The sequence below is a fragment of the Schistocerca nitens genome, chromosome 3 (genome assembly GCF_023898315.1).
Source record: "Schistocerca nitens isolate TAMUIC-IGC-003100 chromosome 3, iqSchNite1.1, whole genome shotgun sequence".
Lineage (NCBI taxonomy): Eukaryota > Metazoa > Arthropoda > Insecta > Orthoptera > Acrididae > Schistocerca > Schistocerca nitens.
The window spans coordinates 805203761-805219315 of NC_064616.1; the positions used below are offsets into that span (position 1 = coordinate 805203761).

Sequence of the window (15555 nt, forward strand, 5' to 3'; positions counted from 1 at the left end):
CATGATCTCTATTTATTTAATTATTAGCTAATCTAATCTCTCTAACTTCCTTGAAGACAGATTCCCAAAAGGAAGAGGTGATTGTCAAAATCTTCACATCACTAATTCATGGAATGCCCTGCATCAATACAATGTTCGGCCACAGCTGACCTGTCTGCCTGTGATAAGCATGTGTATCTTCGATGCTCCACACATCTGTCATGAATGGTGTGCGTTGTTTGACCTACATATGACTTCTCACAATTTACGCAAGGAATCTGATACAAACCCACTTTACAAAGCAGTAAATCATACTTTACAGAGCCGAGTAAAGCTGCAATCTTCGTGGGGGGGGGGGGGGGGGGCGGAAGGTCACCTTAACATAGTGTTTCTCAAGAATACGGCCTATCTTCGAGGAAAGAGCACCCACATAGGGCAAAAACTTACCTGATCTGAAGGAATTACTACCTTCTTCCCCATCACCTACCCGCATTGTAGGTTTTGGATTGAATGCTCTATGAATCTGTTGCAGAGAAAATCCATTCGGTTTAAAAATGCTTGAGGTATGTGAGCTCTTCTTGCAAATTATGTTTAAAGTATATACAGTGCACCCTATGCACTAAGCTCTTAAGGACACCTATGGTCTGTGAGGGGTGGTGGCAGCTACTGGCATGTAAATATAGATTTGTGCGTGTTGTTTTCCAATATACGGCGTGTCCCAATGTGCCATCAACTTTACGGTGAACGACAACATCTAAAAAGGGGCAGTAGCTGTTTTTTTTCTATTTCCATAGTAAATTTGATACTAGCATGGATACGATTCAAATGCTCAAGAAATCGATGTAATTCATCCATCCCGTGCAGCCATACCACAAATGTGTCCTCCACGTACCTCCAGAAGACTGCTGTGCCATAGCACAGGCTTTCCCCATATCACCACCCACACCCACACTATCCAACCACTGTGCACAAATTTGCCAATGAGGAATGCGATATCAATGGCATCTATGTCAACCACACAAGACACATTGCCCACATCTCATCAGAGGATGCAACTCAAAGATGGGCCACCAGCTGGCACACTAGCTACAGGGCTCACTGTATTCTTATGGGTGGCACTACAGAATTATGCATTCGGTTCTACTCGCTGCATCCCAATATATCTGTCTGTGCATCTTCTTAAAATGCTGCTCACTGAGTTCTATGCTCAGATCTCCGAAGATTAGTAGCATGATACAACAAACAGTGCATATTGCTACTAATGTTCAGACTATACTCAAACTACTCTTCAGTGATCTACAACTGATAGACATTCCTGGGACAGACTCAGATCTTCAAAGTTACATATATTTCATTTTCAGTACATACTGCATATAAAAGTGATGATGATTTATTCATATATTAAATGTTTGGAGTGTTCATAGTTAGCCAGGCCATCCTGTACCAACTACGAACACTACAGCTAGTAGAAGGGAGACTGGAACATATCTTTGCAAGTTTCTTAAGAACCCTTCACATACATACATATCAAGATAGCCAAGAAATTGCCGAGATACAGAAAATAGTTTAACAGTGTCATGAAAACCCTACTTTTCACAGTTCAGGCAGGCTCCAAAGAATGCCACCAAAAGAATGTCAGCTATTTAGTGAGATTGTTCAGACCAATAATAAACAATATAGTTTCTAAAGAAATTTAGTGTTTAACAATGGAGTAACTTTCCACATTTCAGGGAACGTGAACACACACAATGCACATATTTGAGTGTTACTGAAGCTCCACTCATTTGTGGAAGAGGAGTGTAGTTCACCAAAACTAAACGTGTTTTATAATTAAGAAAAGGCTGATGGGTCACGTTTCTTCATCAGACACATTGTGACAGGCACTACTTATCTTGACTTGCTGTAACAACTAGGGTTTCCACTGTCAGGATTTCATCTTTCAACAGGACAGAGCCCCTCCACATTTTCAACATAATGTTCAGGACCCTCTGAATGACTGACGACCTAAATGACAGATAGGGTGTGCAGCCACTGGAGACCAAGAAAGGCTGAACTTGTTGCCACGTTCATCTGATCTCATATAATTAAACTGTAAACAAGTGACCTCAAAATTCCCATTTTTGCAGCTACCTGATGAAATTATGCTTCCAAGTTGATTTGTAAACACTGGAATCTATAAGCTGTTGTCTCCACAGGAAAGCTACCTACTCTTGCAGGAATTAATAACTGGCTACTGATAACATCTGCTGTTCTAATTCTGTCACCATACTGGCACTGACCTTAAGTGAGTTAAGAAAACAATGGAAGCAACTGTCATGACGACTGGGCAGTGACACAAAGCTCGCTTCTTGTGAATTTGAGTCCTGCTTCATAACTACTGCCATCTTGCATCCAGTTTCAGAAATCATGGTGACTGCATGTAGGACTGTTTGAACTGCTTTCATTTTGTTAAATTGGACAGTTGCTACATTTGTTCTGCAGTGTCTCATTCACCGTAATCCCAATCCTCCACGAGGCAGCACAAGCCGTGATGATACTGCTACTGCACTTGCATTGTGAGAATCAGGATACTGTTATGATAGCTCCAACATGAAACTAATTTCTTAATTTATACCCTGTTTTCTAGTTTTCTGAACTGTAACATATTAAATACACAGTATAATGAATTCTTTTCCTGCTGAAAATAAAATTATATTGCTGACCTTGAGAAGCACTCCTAGCACCAGCATAGGCATGAGATGTGGCAAATGCTGCCTGGTTTAGTTCTTCTCGAAGCTCTTCTGTTATCACTATTCCATTTGGCTTAACTGGGAACATAAAAATTAATAAAATAATGAAAGTAAATAAAATATTTACACTTCAGAATCATCTCTCAAAACTATGTTACACAGTGCTTGAGCAGTAATGGTCAGACCTGCATACGATAATGTGGTGACTGATGAAAAGATATAAAGTAGCATTATGATTTAAAAATAACATTAAAAGATATACATGATAACTGAGAAGCATACATGAAACTTAAATAATGGTTTGAGAACCATCTAATATTCACAGTACATAGGACTCCCATCCCCCCTCCCCACTTTTCCAATGCTGCAGCTGTCAACATTCCTCCTGTTCCAACCACACATTTACCTTGTTTTAACAGCCAAACCAACTCCACCTATTCTACTATACAACACACAGTTACTGTAAACTTCAAGATTGGGAAAGAATTTCATCTGTCATAAACATTTTTGTTCACTTATTAATGCAGCCACTAAGTATCGAAGTTCTTTTGACTGACTGGGTGTAAATATTTGATATGAACATTATTCCTTCTACTAAAGCAACCCTATGTGATATGCCAATCTTGACATTGTTACTTATTACATAAATAATCAAAAAACAATAGCAATGCAGATGGTGTATCTGTCATCTTTTTTGCTCTGAAGATACAAGCTGATAAAGATATCCTATCTGCTCCAGCAGAGTAATGCCAATACACTTCAAATGTCAGTGGAGACTGGCTGCTTTCAGAGAAATGTAATTTTTCTTTGCTCAGAACCATTCGATTTCACATTACTGTTTTCATCACGTCAGTGCAATTATGTACAATTAATCCTTTCCACTCTGTAGTGCAGACTCAAGGTGTCTCCACGCGCTGTTATTTAAATCAGCATATCCCAGGCGGTGAGCCCATCACAGATAACTGTGCAAGTCTCTTTGTGGAAACTTTGAAGCCACTGACCAACAATTAGGGTATACATTAAAACAAAAAGTGTGTTCTCATCAAATTTATTTACAACAGCATTACAATATGAACTGTTTCATTGTGTGTTAAGTAAACATTCACAAATCAGAATGTTAACTTATATTATTTACACTGTACTAGACGGGCTGTGTGTTGGTGTTTGGGCTACTTTCTGAAAAATCTTCTCGAAAACATACACTAAATTCCATCCCAATGTGTTTTTAACTATCCAAGTAATTACAAGGTGGCCCTAAGTAACAAATTTAATTGTCATCTACTGAATAGGTACTTCCCAAATAGGTTTTGTAAGTTAGATATAGTCTTATTATCAGCTGCTCGACCATCCAAAATTTGTTAAAAGTAATCTTCATTAACAAAATACTCAACAGAACTGCAGTTTTTCTCAAATGCTGTGGAAATACAAGATTTGAGGAGTCATAACACACAAATAAACTGAATACAGTTACTAAAACAAGCCCTCAATACCATAATTCAAATTTTTTACTACTGCAAGTTATCACCCAGTGATGCTGCTAAAGTAGATTTGAGGAGTCATAATATACAAATAAACTGAATAAAGTTACTACAATAAGCCCACAATATCATAATTCAATTTTTTTACTACTGCAAGTTATCACTTAGCAACGCTGCTCCATTGTTGTTTGAAGCAGTCATAGTTTTTAAAAAGTAGTCTTGTAATTTAAATTAATCCTAAAAATGAGGGAAGGCTTAAAGTTAGTCATTCAGCCCAACTGGAGCTGGAGAACTGAGACAATAAAGCTGTTCATATGTATGAATTAATCATTCATTCTAAAGAAGACAGCTAAAGTGGTGGCTGACGGAATTAACTGTTTTGAGATAAGTGTGAAAAACAGTGAATGGCTTTGGACTAGTTGCTACAATGTTAGCTTTCAATACTGTTTTCTGATACACTGTCATCCTGTTATGATCATATGAATGGACATCCAGTTGCCAGTATTTGAGACTAAAAATATAGTCTCATTTATGAATATGCAGACTCACTGAACACAATGTCATTTCCTATTTAAAGTTAACTACTATGATCGCAATGCCAAAACAGTTGTCCTTACTGACTGCGACCAGCCAATTTCTATCAAAACTACTACTGTCAGCCAAAGCATTGAGAGTCTTCTTAGAGCAAGCTAGTAGTAATTGTATAGGTGTGTGCCTTGGTTAGTCAGTTGGGTCTGAAAGGTTTACAATGATTTCTTTCGTTTATGTGCCTGTTCATCACATTATTTGTATGGCACACAGGAATTTCTAGTAGCATATTAAATTAATTTCCAAATAAAATGAAGAAGCCTGGATTTTAAATATATTAAACCATTCTGTTGAGAAATTATTGAATACTCAATTAAAATTTTTATTCTGCCTAAAGAGTCCTTACCTTATTAGAGAGTGGTGCAATTCTGAACTTTGTGATAACATACTAATATTACCAACCAATCTAAAAAATTGAAGTGTCACTAATCGTCACAATTATCTCCACCACCACCACCACTTCATCATCTTTTTCATTGTATCAGATTGATGGATTACATTGCACAACCTGTTTTTAAGGGTGTTTGAGGATGATCAATATAGTATTTGTCTTCACGCATGATAGCTGCATATAAATAGACACTACAGCTTCAAGTAGTCAAGATTGTGATGGGTCTGTTCCAGACATTCCAATTGCTGGCAAATTCAATGAAATATTTTGCATGCAAAGTGTGTATAAAATGCTGATAGTAAGCTTCGCAAACAACAGTATTATATACAAGTTATATCTGGATAATTTAATCAATCTTTCTGAATTTTTTAAATTATTTATTTCAGCTGAGGGATGAGGTATGCAAAATGTATAACAAGGTTAAAGCAGACAGCTCAGTTTACAGATACAGCGGGTAATAAATAATAACTAATACCTTTCTTTTTTGTTAGCTTTTCCAATTCCCTACTTTGTTCTTTATCCTCGTGGGCTTTGGCTGCTATGTCAGAAGTGTTAACGGACACAGTTGATTTTATTTCTTGTTGAGCATCTTTCATTTTATCATTGAACACCTGGAACACACATTAAAGAGAAATTACATTGGAATGTGATTAATATGTATATAACAACATCTGAAAGAATTTATGACACTATTTACCTTAAAGAAAGACTGGCTAATGTCTCCACCCATAAGTTTATTATACATGCTTTTTTGGATAATGGGATTACCACCACCCAAAAGGGCTATCCCCAATTCCACAGCTTCAACAAAAATTGAGGGTGAATGAACGGATTTAATTACTAGTTCCACAACAAGATCAGATGCACCTTCACGATCCAGGTGACACTGAACTTCATGCAGTGTCATGCCAGCTCTGCTCAACATTTTTGCTGAAAAATACAACAAAATAATCTTAAAAGTGCAGTCTTTCCAGTATGGACTTGCACAAAGAATACATGGCACCAAAGTTCCATTACAACTAAAACAACAGAATAACAAATTTCCATATAATGAACTGCAGAAAAAAAGTACTTTTCACGAGAATGAGTCAAATTATTTATCCTGTATATCACAAATCTTATCATAATTTTTTCCTAGCAAACAACTATGAACTAGTATGATAATGAAAACTCTGGATATAATACAATGAGGTGACAAAAATCATGAGATGGCAATATGCACACTTACATGTGGTGGTAGTATCACGTACGCAAGATATAAAAGGGCAGTACCATGATGGAGCTGTCATTTGTAGTCAGGTGATTCACGTCAAAAGGTTTCTGACATCATTATGGGGACACGATGGGAATTAACAGACTTTGAACGCATAATCGTAATTGGAGCTAGACACATGTGACATTCCATTTTGGAAATTGCTGGGTAATTGAATAGTCCAAGATACACAGTGTCAAAAATATAACATTTCAGATATTACCTCTCACCACCGACAACACAGTGAAAGACAGCCTTTACTCAATGACTGAGAGCAGTGGTGTTTGTGTAGAGTTGTCAGTATTAACAGACAAGCAAAACTACGTGAAATAACTGCAGAAATCAAATTGGAATGTACCGTACAACAAATATATCTATTTGGACAGTACGGAAAAATTTGGTGTTAATGAGCTATGGCAGCAGACAACAGTCTCGAGTGTCTTTGCTAACAGCTCGACATCGCCTGCAGCACCTCTCCTGGGCTCATGACCATATTGGTTGGACCCCAGATGACTGGAAAACCGTGGCCTGGTCAGATGAGTACCAATTTCAGTGGATAAGAGCTGATGATAGGATTTGAGTGTGGCACAGACCCCACGAAGCCATGGACCCAAGTTGTCAACAAGGCACTGTGCAAGCTGGTGCGGGCTCCATAATGGTGTAGGCAGTGTTTACATAGAATAGACAGTGTCCTCTGGTCCAACTGATCCAATTATTGATTGGAACATTCTGGACAACTTGAACGAATAATTTTGCCCACCCAGATCGCCCGACATGAATCCCATTGAATATTAATGGGCAGCACAGCTTAATATTTCTGCAGAGGCCTTCCAACGACTTGTTTAGTCCATGACATGTCAAGTTGCTGCACTATGCCAGGCAAAAGGTGATCTGACATGGCATTAGGAAGTATCCAATGACTTTTGTCACCTCAGTGTATAAACAATAGTATGAAGAAAATTTTATCACTCACCATGCAGAAGTGGCACCGAGAGGCAGATAAGCACAGAAAAAAAGATGTTGACAGCTGTAGGTCAACTGTCAAACATGTGTCATTTCTGAGGGGTGAGGGAGTGGGCTTGAGTGAACCCCTTTCATACACCACATCCCTCTTTCTGCCCCCCCCCCCCCCCCACACACACACACCAAAAAAGAAAAAAAGAAACCTGAACACACACTGTGAATGATAAAGGAGCTTCTTGAGTTTTAAAACCAATACCAGCCAGGAATTTACCTTACAGTCCAGTGCATTTCCTAAACAAATAACAAATACTGCAATTAGTTCACCGTGACCCATTTTTGAGAAGGGAATTAAATGAACTTTCTTCAAAGCCTCTCCCTGATATTCTCCCATACTATAAAGTCTATGAAAAACTGAATGAAGAATCACTCAGTTTTCTGAACAGCTAATATGGTTAGTAAACATTTAGATAATACATACTCAACAGCCAAATCACAGAAAATAATGTGACAAAGGGAATGAATAGGTTGGAATACATATTTAAATATGCTAAAATTTAAAAACAATTACGAAGTTGCGGTGATATTACACTTCTTAAGAATATGAAAGAGGAATGAAAATACAACACGAATGAAAAAGAGAAAAATACCATAAATGCTGTATCACTATGTGTAATAGGAAAAGTTCCACAGAGTGACCCCATATTACTGAATCAAATTTTGTTTGTCCTTTTCTTGATTTTTTTCTTTTCTCAGTAAATGTATATGTATTACAATCTCTCTGTAATCAAACCTCACAAGCTTCACTATTTGGTGTACTACAATTGTATTTTTAACTGTTAAAGAAACTATTGTTGCAGTATCAGTTATTTCCCACTGTGTGTGTGTGTGTGTGTGTGTGTGAGAGAGAGAGAGAGAGAGAGAGAGAGAGAGAGAGAGAGAGAGCATGTGTGTATGTGTGCGCGCGCGCGCACACACACACACACACACACACAGTGGAAAACTAAAAAATGGTTCAAATGGCTCTGAGCACTATGGGACTTAACTTCTGAGGTCATCAGTCCTCTAGAACTTAGAACTACTTAAATCTAACTAAACTATGGACATCACACACACCCATGCCCGAGGCAGGATTCGAACCTGCGACCGTAGCGGTCGCGCGGTTCCAGATTGTAGCGCCTAGAACCGCTCGGCCACCCTGGCCGGTGGAAAACTAAAACCTCCAAGAAATTATAGATATCGTTAGGCCTGAATGCTAAAATATAAAGATGCGTCAGATACATCACAGAGAGACTTATGAATCTTTGATATTTTGTTGTAGTCAATTTGTACCGCTCTTTACATACTTATTTTATCTATCAGATGAATGGTGTTTCAGTTTGCTAATCACTTAGGACTTATTGCAGCACTGTGGGAAGAGACAGCAAATATTTTCTGAACAATAATAGGAACTGTGGTACTGACAAAAGGACTGAATACCTTGATGCTCAATATTCTGCCAAATTTTGAGCACTCCTGCATTTGCATTAGAGAAGGCAGCTGATGTTGAAGAACTGGATGCCCCTATTAAGTAGGAAGAATTTTAATTAAACAGCTGAAAGACCAACGAGGCAACAAATTGCCAACTAATGACAGAATACTGATGAGCTATCTAAATGAGAAAGGCAGTGGTAGGGACACTAAAACAGTAGGGCCACCATTTATGTGGATGGGGAAATTCTTGCAGATATTTACAAGTTTCTGAACATGAACAGCTTTGCATACTATTAGTTGTGCACATGCAGGTCACGTAGTTCATACATGGATGACACTCTGAAACTAACAAGGGACACATTTTGAAGGAAAACATACATTTCTGTGCATCCAAAATGCATAATCAACAAACGAAAGATTGGCGTTTAAAATGGAATATTAAATATGAAAATTCTATTTGCAGGAGATGTTCAACGATTTTACTACAACAGAGAGAAATGATCATTATGGAGGAACACGACTAAAGAAGGTGGCAACAGCATTCTCTTTTCCTTCATCTCTTATCTTTGGTTCACACATAGTAAATAGTTTACTGACTTGGTTGGGAACAAAACTCCTACATAAGGAGAACTAACAGCAGATCACAAACCTTTCTTGCAGTACATAAAACATCCTGAAAGTGCACTACCAAGTGCCTTTGGACAGAACACAGAAGAGCAAAACCAAGTTATAGAAGGTGCAGCTATTGGGTTGGCTGGGAGACAACTCAGTATCAAAAGTGGAAGTAAAAATAGTTTAGGGAATGAAGTCATCAAGGTAAACATGCTTTTTACAAAAACAACCACTTAACATTAAACTACTTCACTGGAAACCTCTTCCAAAATGCTACACTGCAGGCACAAAACAAAATACTTCAGGGCAAATACATAAATACACACAAAATCTCTCAGAAACAGTAATGCCTGCAAAGTAATAATTATTACACAAGACTAGTAGAAGAGAAAATGTAGAAACTGCCAAGAACACAACATATACATCATCTGAAATGTACTGTGCACATATACGCACTTTAAGTCAAAATAAGGAGACAGAAGCAAATGAATGAACATTGACATAAGCACTGTTACTGATAAGACAATACAAAATTATCTGCTTTGAAGTTGCTTCACACAGGGATAGCTGATTTTGAATACCGCATAACATGGCAAATCTTAGCAAAAAGAAAACATTATTAATTTTTTTATTTTTTATTTATTTATTTCTTTTATTTTGTTCAAGTAGTAAGGGCCCCTCTTGTCAAAACTGCCTGAATGATGAAGTTTTGAGGTCTAGCTTGATTAATGTCAAAAGGCATACTCTCTGATGAAAAATGTTTACTACAACAACATGCTTGGCACATTCCAACTCAATTTTAGATCATGCATCCAGAAATCACCGCACCTGGTAAACATTCATGCCACTTTTCCAAGAATATAATTATATGCAAAACATTTATGGAATATATTCTGAGTACATACATCTCTTTAATACTACATTCTGCAAAAATGATCATAGATGTTAATCTAGTTGTGTACTTTTATTTGACTTGAAAAGTCAAACTGAATTTCATGCTAATAATTAAATCCATTCTAAATATTTTAGAATGATAAATTCAGTTCCAAAAACTCCAGAACAGCAAGACTTTAAATCTAGCTTCATGGCTATTATTAAAAGCTGGTATAAGTTTGTCATGTTGTACATATGAAATAAATATTGATTTATTTTACATAAATGTGAAATGACGGTCAATGCAAATTTCCAAACAAACAGAGGAGATTTTTGTTTCTCTTAACTATGACTGATATACAAAGGATGAAACTTAAATAGTGGCAATTATTTATTCACAACCGATACAAAAGAGTTACATGTTTGCACCTGTTACTGTCATTCAAAATAGTCACCAGCGTTGTATAGAGCCCATTGCCAGTGATGTGGAATGCGTAGTATACCGTTAGCAGAGCCTGTTCTGTTGATGGTGTGAATGGAGTGGTCTACTGCCTGTCGAATCTCTGGAACAGTTCTGAAATGAATGACACGAAGTGGTTCCTACATCTTCGGAATCAAATCAAAATCACAAGGACTTAAGTCCGGGAAGTATGGTGGATGGTACAGTACTTCCCAGTCCCATTGACCAAAAAGAGCAGCAACAGCCTTTGCTGTATGCGCTCGCGCATTGTAGTGCAAAATGATAGGTGGGTTGCGCAGAAAGTGTCGCCACTTCTTTCGCAGAGCTGGTCGCAGGTGATGCTCCAAAAATGAACAGTAATACTATGTGATGACAGTCTGTCATGCAGGAATGTAATGTGTTAGGATAACACCATCACAGTCGTACACGATAATCATCATAACTTTCACCATACTGGGGCTCTGACGCACTTCCGACTTTTGCGGTAACCCAAAATGACACCATTTGTTGGATTGGCGTTTCAGATTTGGCTTGTACAATGTGGCCCATGTCTCATCCAGTGTTACAATACAGCGTAAGAAAGCCTCTCCTTCAAGCTCATAGTGCTCCAAGTGCATCTGAGCAGCATCGTAAGGCATCCATTTCTGCATTTCCGTCAAGTCATGCGGAACCCATCATGATGCAATTTTTCGCATGCCCAGGCGTTCCTTCAGGATGCAAAGCACAGTTGTATGTGCTAATCCAGTTTCGTGGGCCACCTCATGAATCATATGGCGTCAATCACTCTCCACTAACAAAGCGAAAGAATGCACTTCTTCTTCAGAGATGCTAGGACAACCTACCCGATGCATGTCTGCCACAGTCTGCCGACCTTCGTTGATAGCTTTTACCCAACGTGCCACTGTTCTGTACGGCAATGCCGAATACCTGCATGCCTCTTAAAGACCTTGATGACACTGTTGTACTGTACGACCTCTGGCACATTCAATCTTGATCCAACTCCGTTGTTCCTGTTTCGAAAACATAGTGACACTATTATGTTAGACCGCTCACTAACAAGTGACTGCGTTTCCCTCGACAGTGCACACGTCAGAGATGTAGGACAGGCGAGTAGATTTGCTCAGAAGTAAGGTAGGTATGTCAATAACGTGTGCTATCAGCGACAATAGTAGATTCCATTGCATAGTGTCTCCACAGCAGTGTTGCCACTATTTAAGTTCCAAACTACGTATATTACACATTTCATCCCCATTTTCACTTTTCCCTCCTTTTTATTCACTGTTCAACAGCATTAAATAGTAAGTTTCATGTTCCGTGGATCATTTGTAGGTAAGTCATAATGATGTGGAATGAGTCTTTTACAGTCAAATCACAAATTATCTTGTAAGTATGTCTACATGCTGATCATTTAAAGTCACCATTATTATTATTAAATATGAAGATATGAGTTAGTAATTCCTACCTTTTATGTGTTACAATAACAGAAAGTCTTCTACGGAAGGAGACACTTTTTCAATTTGTTTTCAGCTTTACTTTTCTGTGTATCAGAAATTTTATATCTGGTTAAGTGATCAAAAATTTTTGCTGCAGCATTGTGCACCATTGTTTGTGCTAAAGACATGTGGAGTTATGAATGTCATTTTGCATTACGGTATTGTAATTATGTAAATCATTGTTCTTTCTAACTGCAGTGGATTACTTACAACAAACTTCATGAGGGAATAAATGAACAGTGAAGCAGTAGTCAGAATGCCCAGTCCCTTAAACAGATGTCTATATGATGATTGTGGGTGATCACTACATTTTATTCTTACAGCATGTTTTTGAGAAATGAAGACTGACTTTCTTAGACATAAGTTACCCCAAAATATTATTCCATATGACATAATTGAATGAAAAAATGCTAAATATGACAACTTACTGATTTGTCTCTCCCCAAGATTTTCAATGATTCTAAGTGCATTTGGCGGAACTAAGTTGTTTTAGGAGTTCCATTTCATGTAATTTTCCTGTTTAAATGCACGTCAATATGGACCCTAAAGAATTTTGAAGTTTCCATCATATTTATTATTTCCTGACCACGTGTTACATTTATTATTGGTGTAGTATCCCCAGATGGGCAGAACTGAATACGTAGTGTCTTTTTAAAATTGAGGGCGAGACCATTCACAGAAAACCAGTCAATAATACTTTTATGAACCTTGTTTACTATTTCTTCTGTTGCTGTATGTTTGCTTTGATTGATTACAATACTAGTGTCATCTGCGAAAGAGAATATAATTCTGCTTGTTGTATATTAGATGGAAGATAGTTTACATACATCAGGAACAACAGCAGACCTAAGGTTGAGCCTTGGGGAACTCTATACATAATTTCTCCCCAGTCAGAAGAATCTTCCACAATTACACGATTGAATTACGAAGTACAACTTTCTGCATTCTTTTGGTTAGATATGACATTACCCATTGGTTGGTTATACCATCAATGCCATACCACTTCAGTTTATCTAGGACAATACTGTGATTCACAGAGTCACATGGCTTGGATAGGTCACAGAAAATACCAACTGGTTCTATTTTGTTATTTAATGCTTATAAAATTTGGTAAGCGAGCATGTAAATGGCATTCTCAGTACAGGAATCTATTAAAATCCAAACTTTGATTTGCTGAGACTAATATTGTTGCTCAGGTGGGATACTATTCTAGAGTACATCACTTTCTCAAAATTTTTGGAAAATGATGTCAGTGGTGAAACAGGTGAGTATTTATTGACATCTTTCCTACCACCCTTCTTGTAAAGGGGTTTAAGAATGGCATATTGCAGTCCTTCTGGAAATATGTTGGTTGGTTGGTTGTTTGGGGGAAGAGACCAAACAGCGAGATCGGTCTCATCAGATTAGGGAAGGATGGGGGAAGGAAGTTGGCCGTGCCCTTTCAAAGGAACCATCCCGGCATTTGCCTGGAGTGATTTAGGGAAATCACAGAAAACCTAAATCAGGATGGCCGGACACGGGATTGAACCGTCGACCTCCCGAATGCGAGTCCAGAGTGCTAACCACTTGGAAATATGTCTTGAATTAGTGATGCACTACGTATTTCAGATAATACAGAGCTTATTACATAGGAACAAATATTTAGTATTGTGTTAGAAACACCATCAAATCCAGATGTGCCTCTTTGAGAGAATATACAATTTTCTTACTACAACTGAATTTTATGAGTGTTGCTTCTACAGCATACTCCTGTGATTTTTCTCTTGAACTGTTTACCCCTATAATTCCTATGATATTTAAGAAATGATTATTAAATATACTTGCTACCTGTGAGTCATCACTTGTAGCCCTTACTTTTAGTTCAGTAGCGATGCTATCCTGTTCTGTAGCTGGTTTTCCTGTCTATCATTTAACTACATTCCATATAGGCTCAAATCTGTTGTTCGAATTACTGACCGCTGACATTACATTGAAGTTCCTAATTTTTTTAAATAACTTTTCTTAGTAATTTTGAGTAGTTTTTGTTGTGGGCAACTACTGCAGGATTTCTACTTCATCTTGCCAACAGATTCATTTCCCTTCTTCTTCCACAAGACACTTTACCCCCCCTAGTGATCCATGGCTTTTCCATAGCTGTTTAATGTTCCTTTCGTTTAATGTTCCTTTCAGTAGCTTATGTGGAAAGCTATTTTCAATGATTGTTGAAAGATCAAGTATGAGTTATTAAATATGTGGTTTCCAGAACATTTCATCACAATTATATATATTTCTGTTAAATATTTATTGTAGTTCAGTAAATATCACTTTTACAATTGCAGAACAGCATCTTTACAGTCCAATCAAAGCCTTTGATTCAGCAGCTTCTGCCAGTAGGTCTTTTCCTTTCCTCACCCCCTTAAATGAAATCAGCATAAGCTCTTGTGCTAATTGGAAGTAATTTTTATATTGCTCTATACACAACACATTAAAAAGATGTTGAACAGAAGCGAACTCTGAGGTGGAACACCTATCTATTTGTATCTGTGAAAAACGCAACACCCTAAAAATGTATAATAGCATGATGAAATGTTTGGAAAATGCAAAGTATCGTAAGATAAGTGAATAGAAAGGTAGAGTTGATAGGCACGTCTGGGCTCTGCAGCACCTCTGGAATTGTTGTCTGAAGAATATTGTATTACTGTACACAAGACAAATAGTGCATAACTGCCAGCTAATTGTAATATAAGGAAAGAAAATTCAGGTTTAACATCCCATCAATGATGAGGTCATTAGAGACAGAGCACACCCACACATTGGAGAAAGACAGGGAAGTAAATCAGCCACGTTGTTCCAAAGGAACCATCCTGGTCCTTGCATTAAAAAATTTAGGAAAACCAAGGAAAATTTAAGTCCGGATGGTCGGAGAGAGATCTGAACTGCTGTTCTCCTGAATATGACTCCAGTGTCTTACCACTACATGCCTTCACTCAGTAGGTATGTTGTATGTGGGAAGTGCAGAATGTTTTCTTGACAACTCTATAGGTACAATGCCAATGGGGTATAATACATAGTCTTGTCTGTTATGCAGCCAATGTACTTCCTGAGATATTGATGATGTCTTCATCAACCACACACAGCACATCGCTCACATCTTCATGGGAGATGATACATTAAACCTTCCACCAGCGTGCCTCTGTGAGCCCCGCTCTCTCCACTGCTCATCATCTCTGGAAGGTGGTACCATGGATTCCACGAGAGGACATCGTCTTCATATCATTCACTGCATCC

General features: G+C 37.8%; 1 protein-coding gene across 1 annotated transcript in view; it reads right to left on the reverse strand.

Annotated features, from left to right (window-relative positions):
• The window catches only part of LOC126248830 (inositol 1,4,5-trisphosphate receptor), a 367806-nt gene that overhangs the window by 123910 nt on the left and 228341 nt on the right, over window positions 1-15555 (reverse strand). Inside the window, exons 32-34 of the mRNA XM_049950243.1 lie at window positions 5863-6095; window positions 5641-5776; window positions 2682-2786 (exon numbers count right to left, since the gene is read on the reverse strand). Coding sequence (XP_049806200.1) covers window positions 2682-2786; window positions 5641-5776; window positions 5863-6095 — 474 coding nt within the window. The remainder of the gene's footprint in view (window positions 1-2681; window positions 2787-5640; window positions 5777-5862; window positions 6096-15555) is intronic.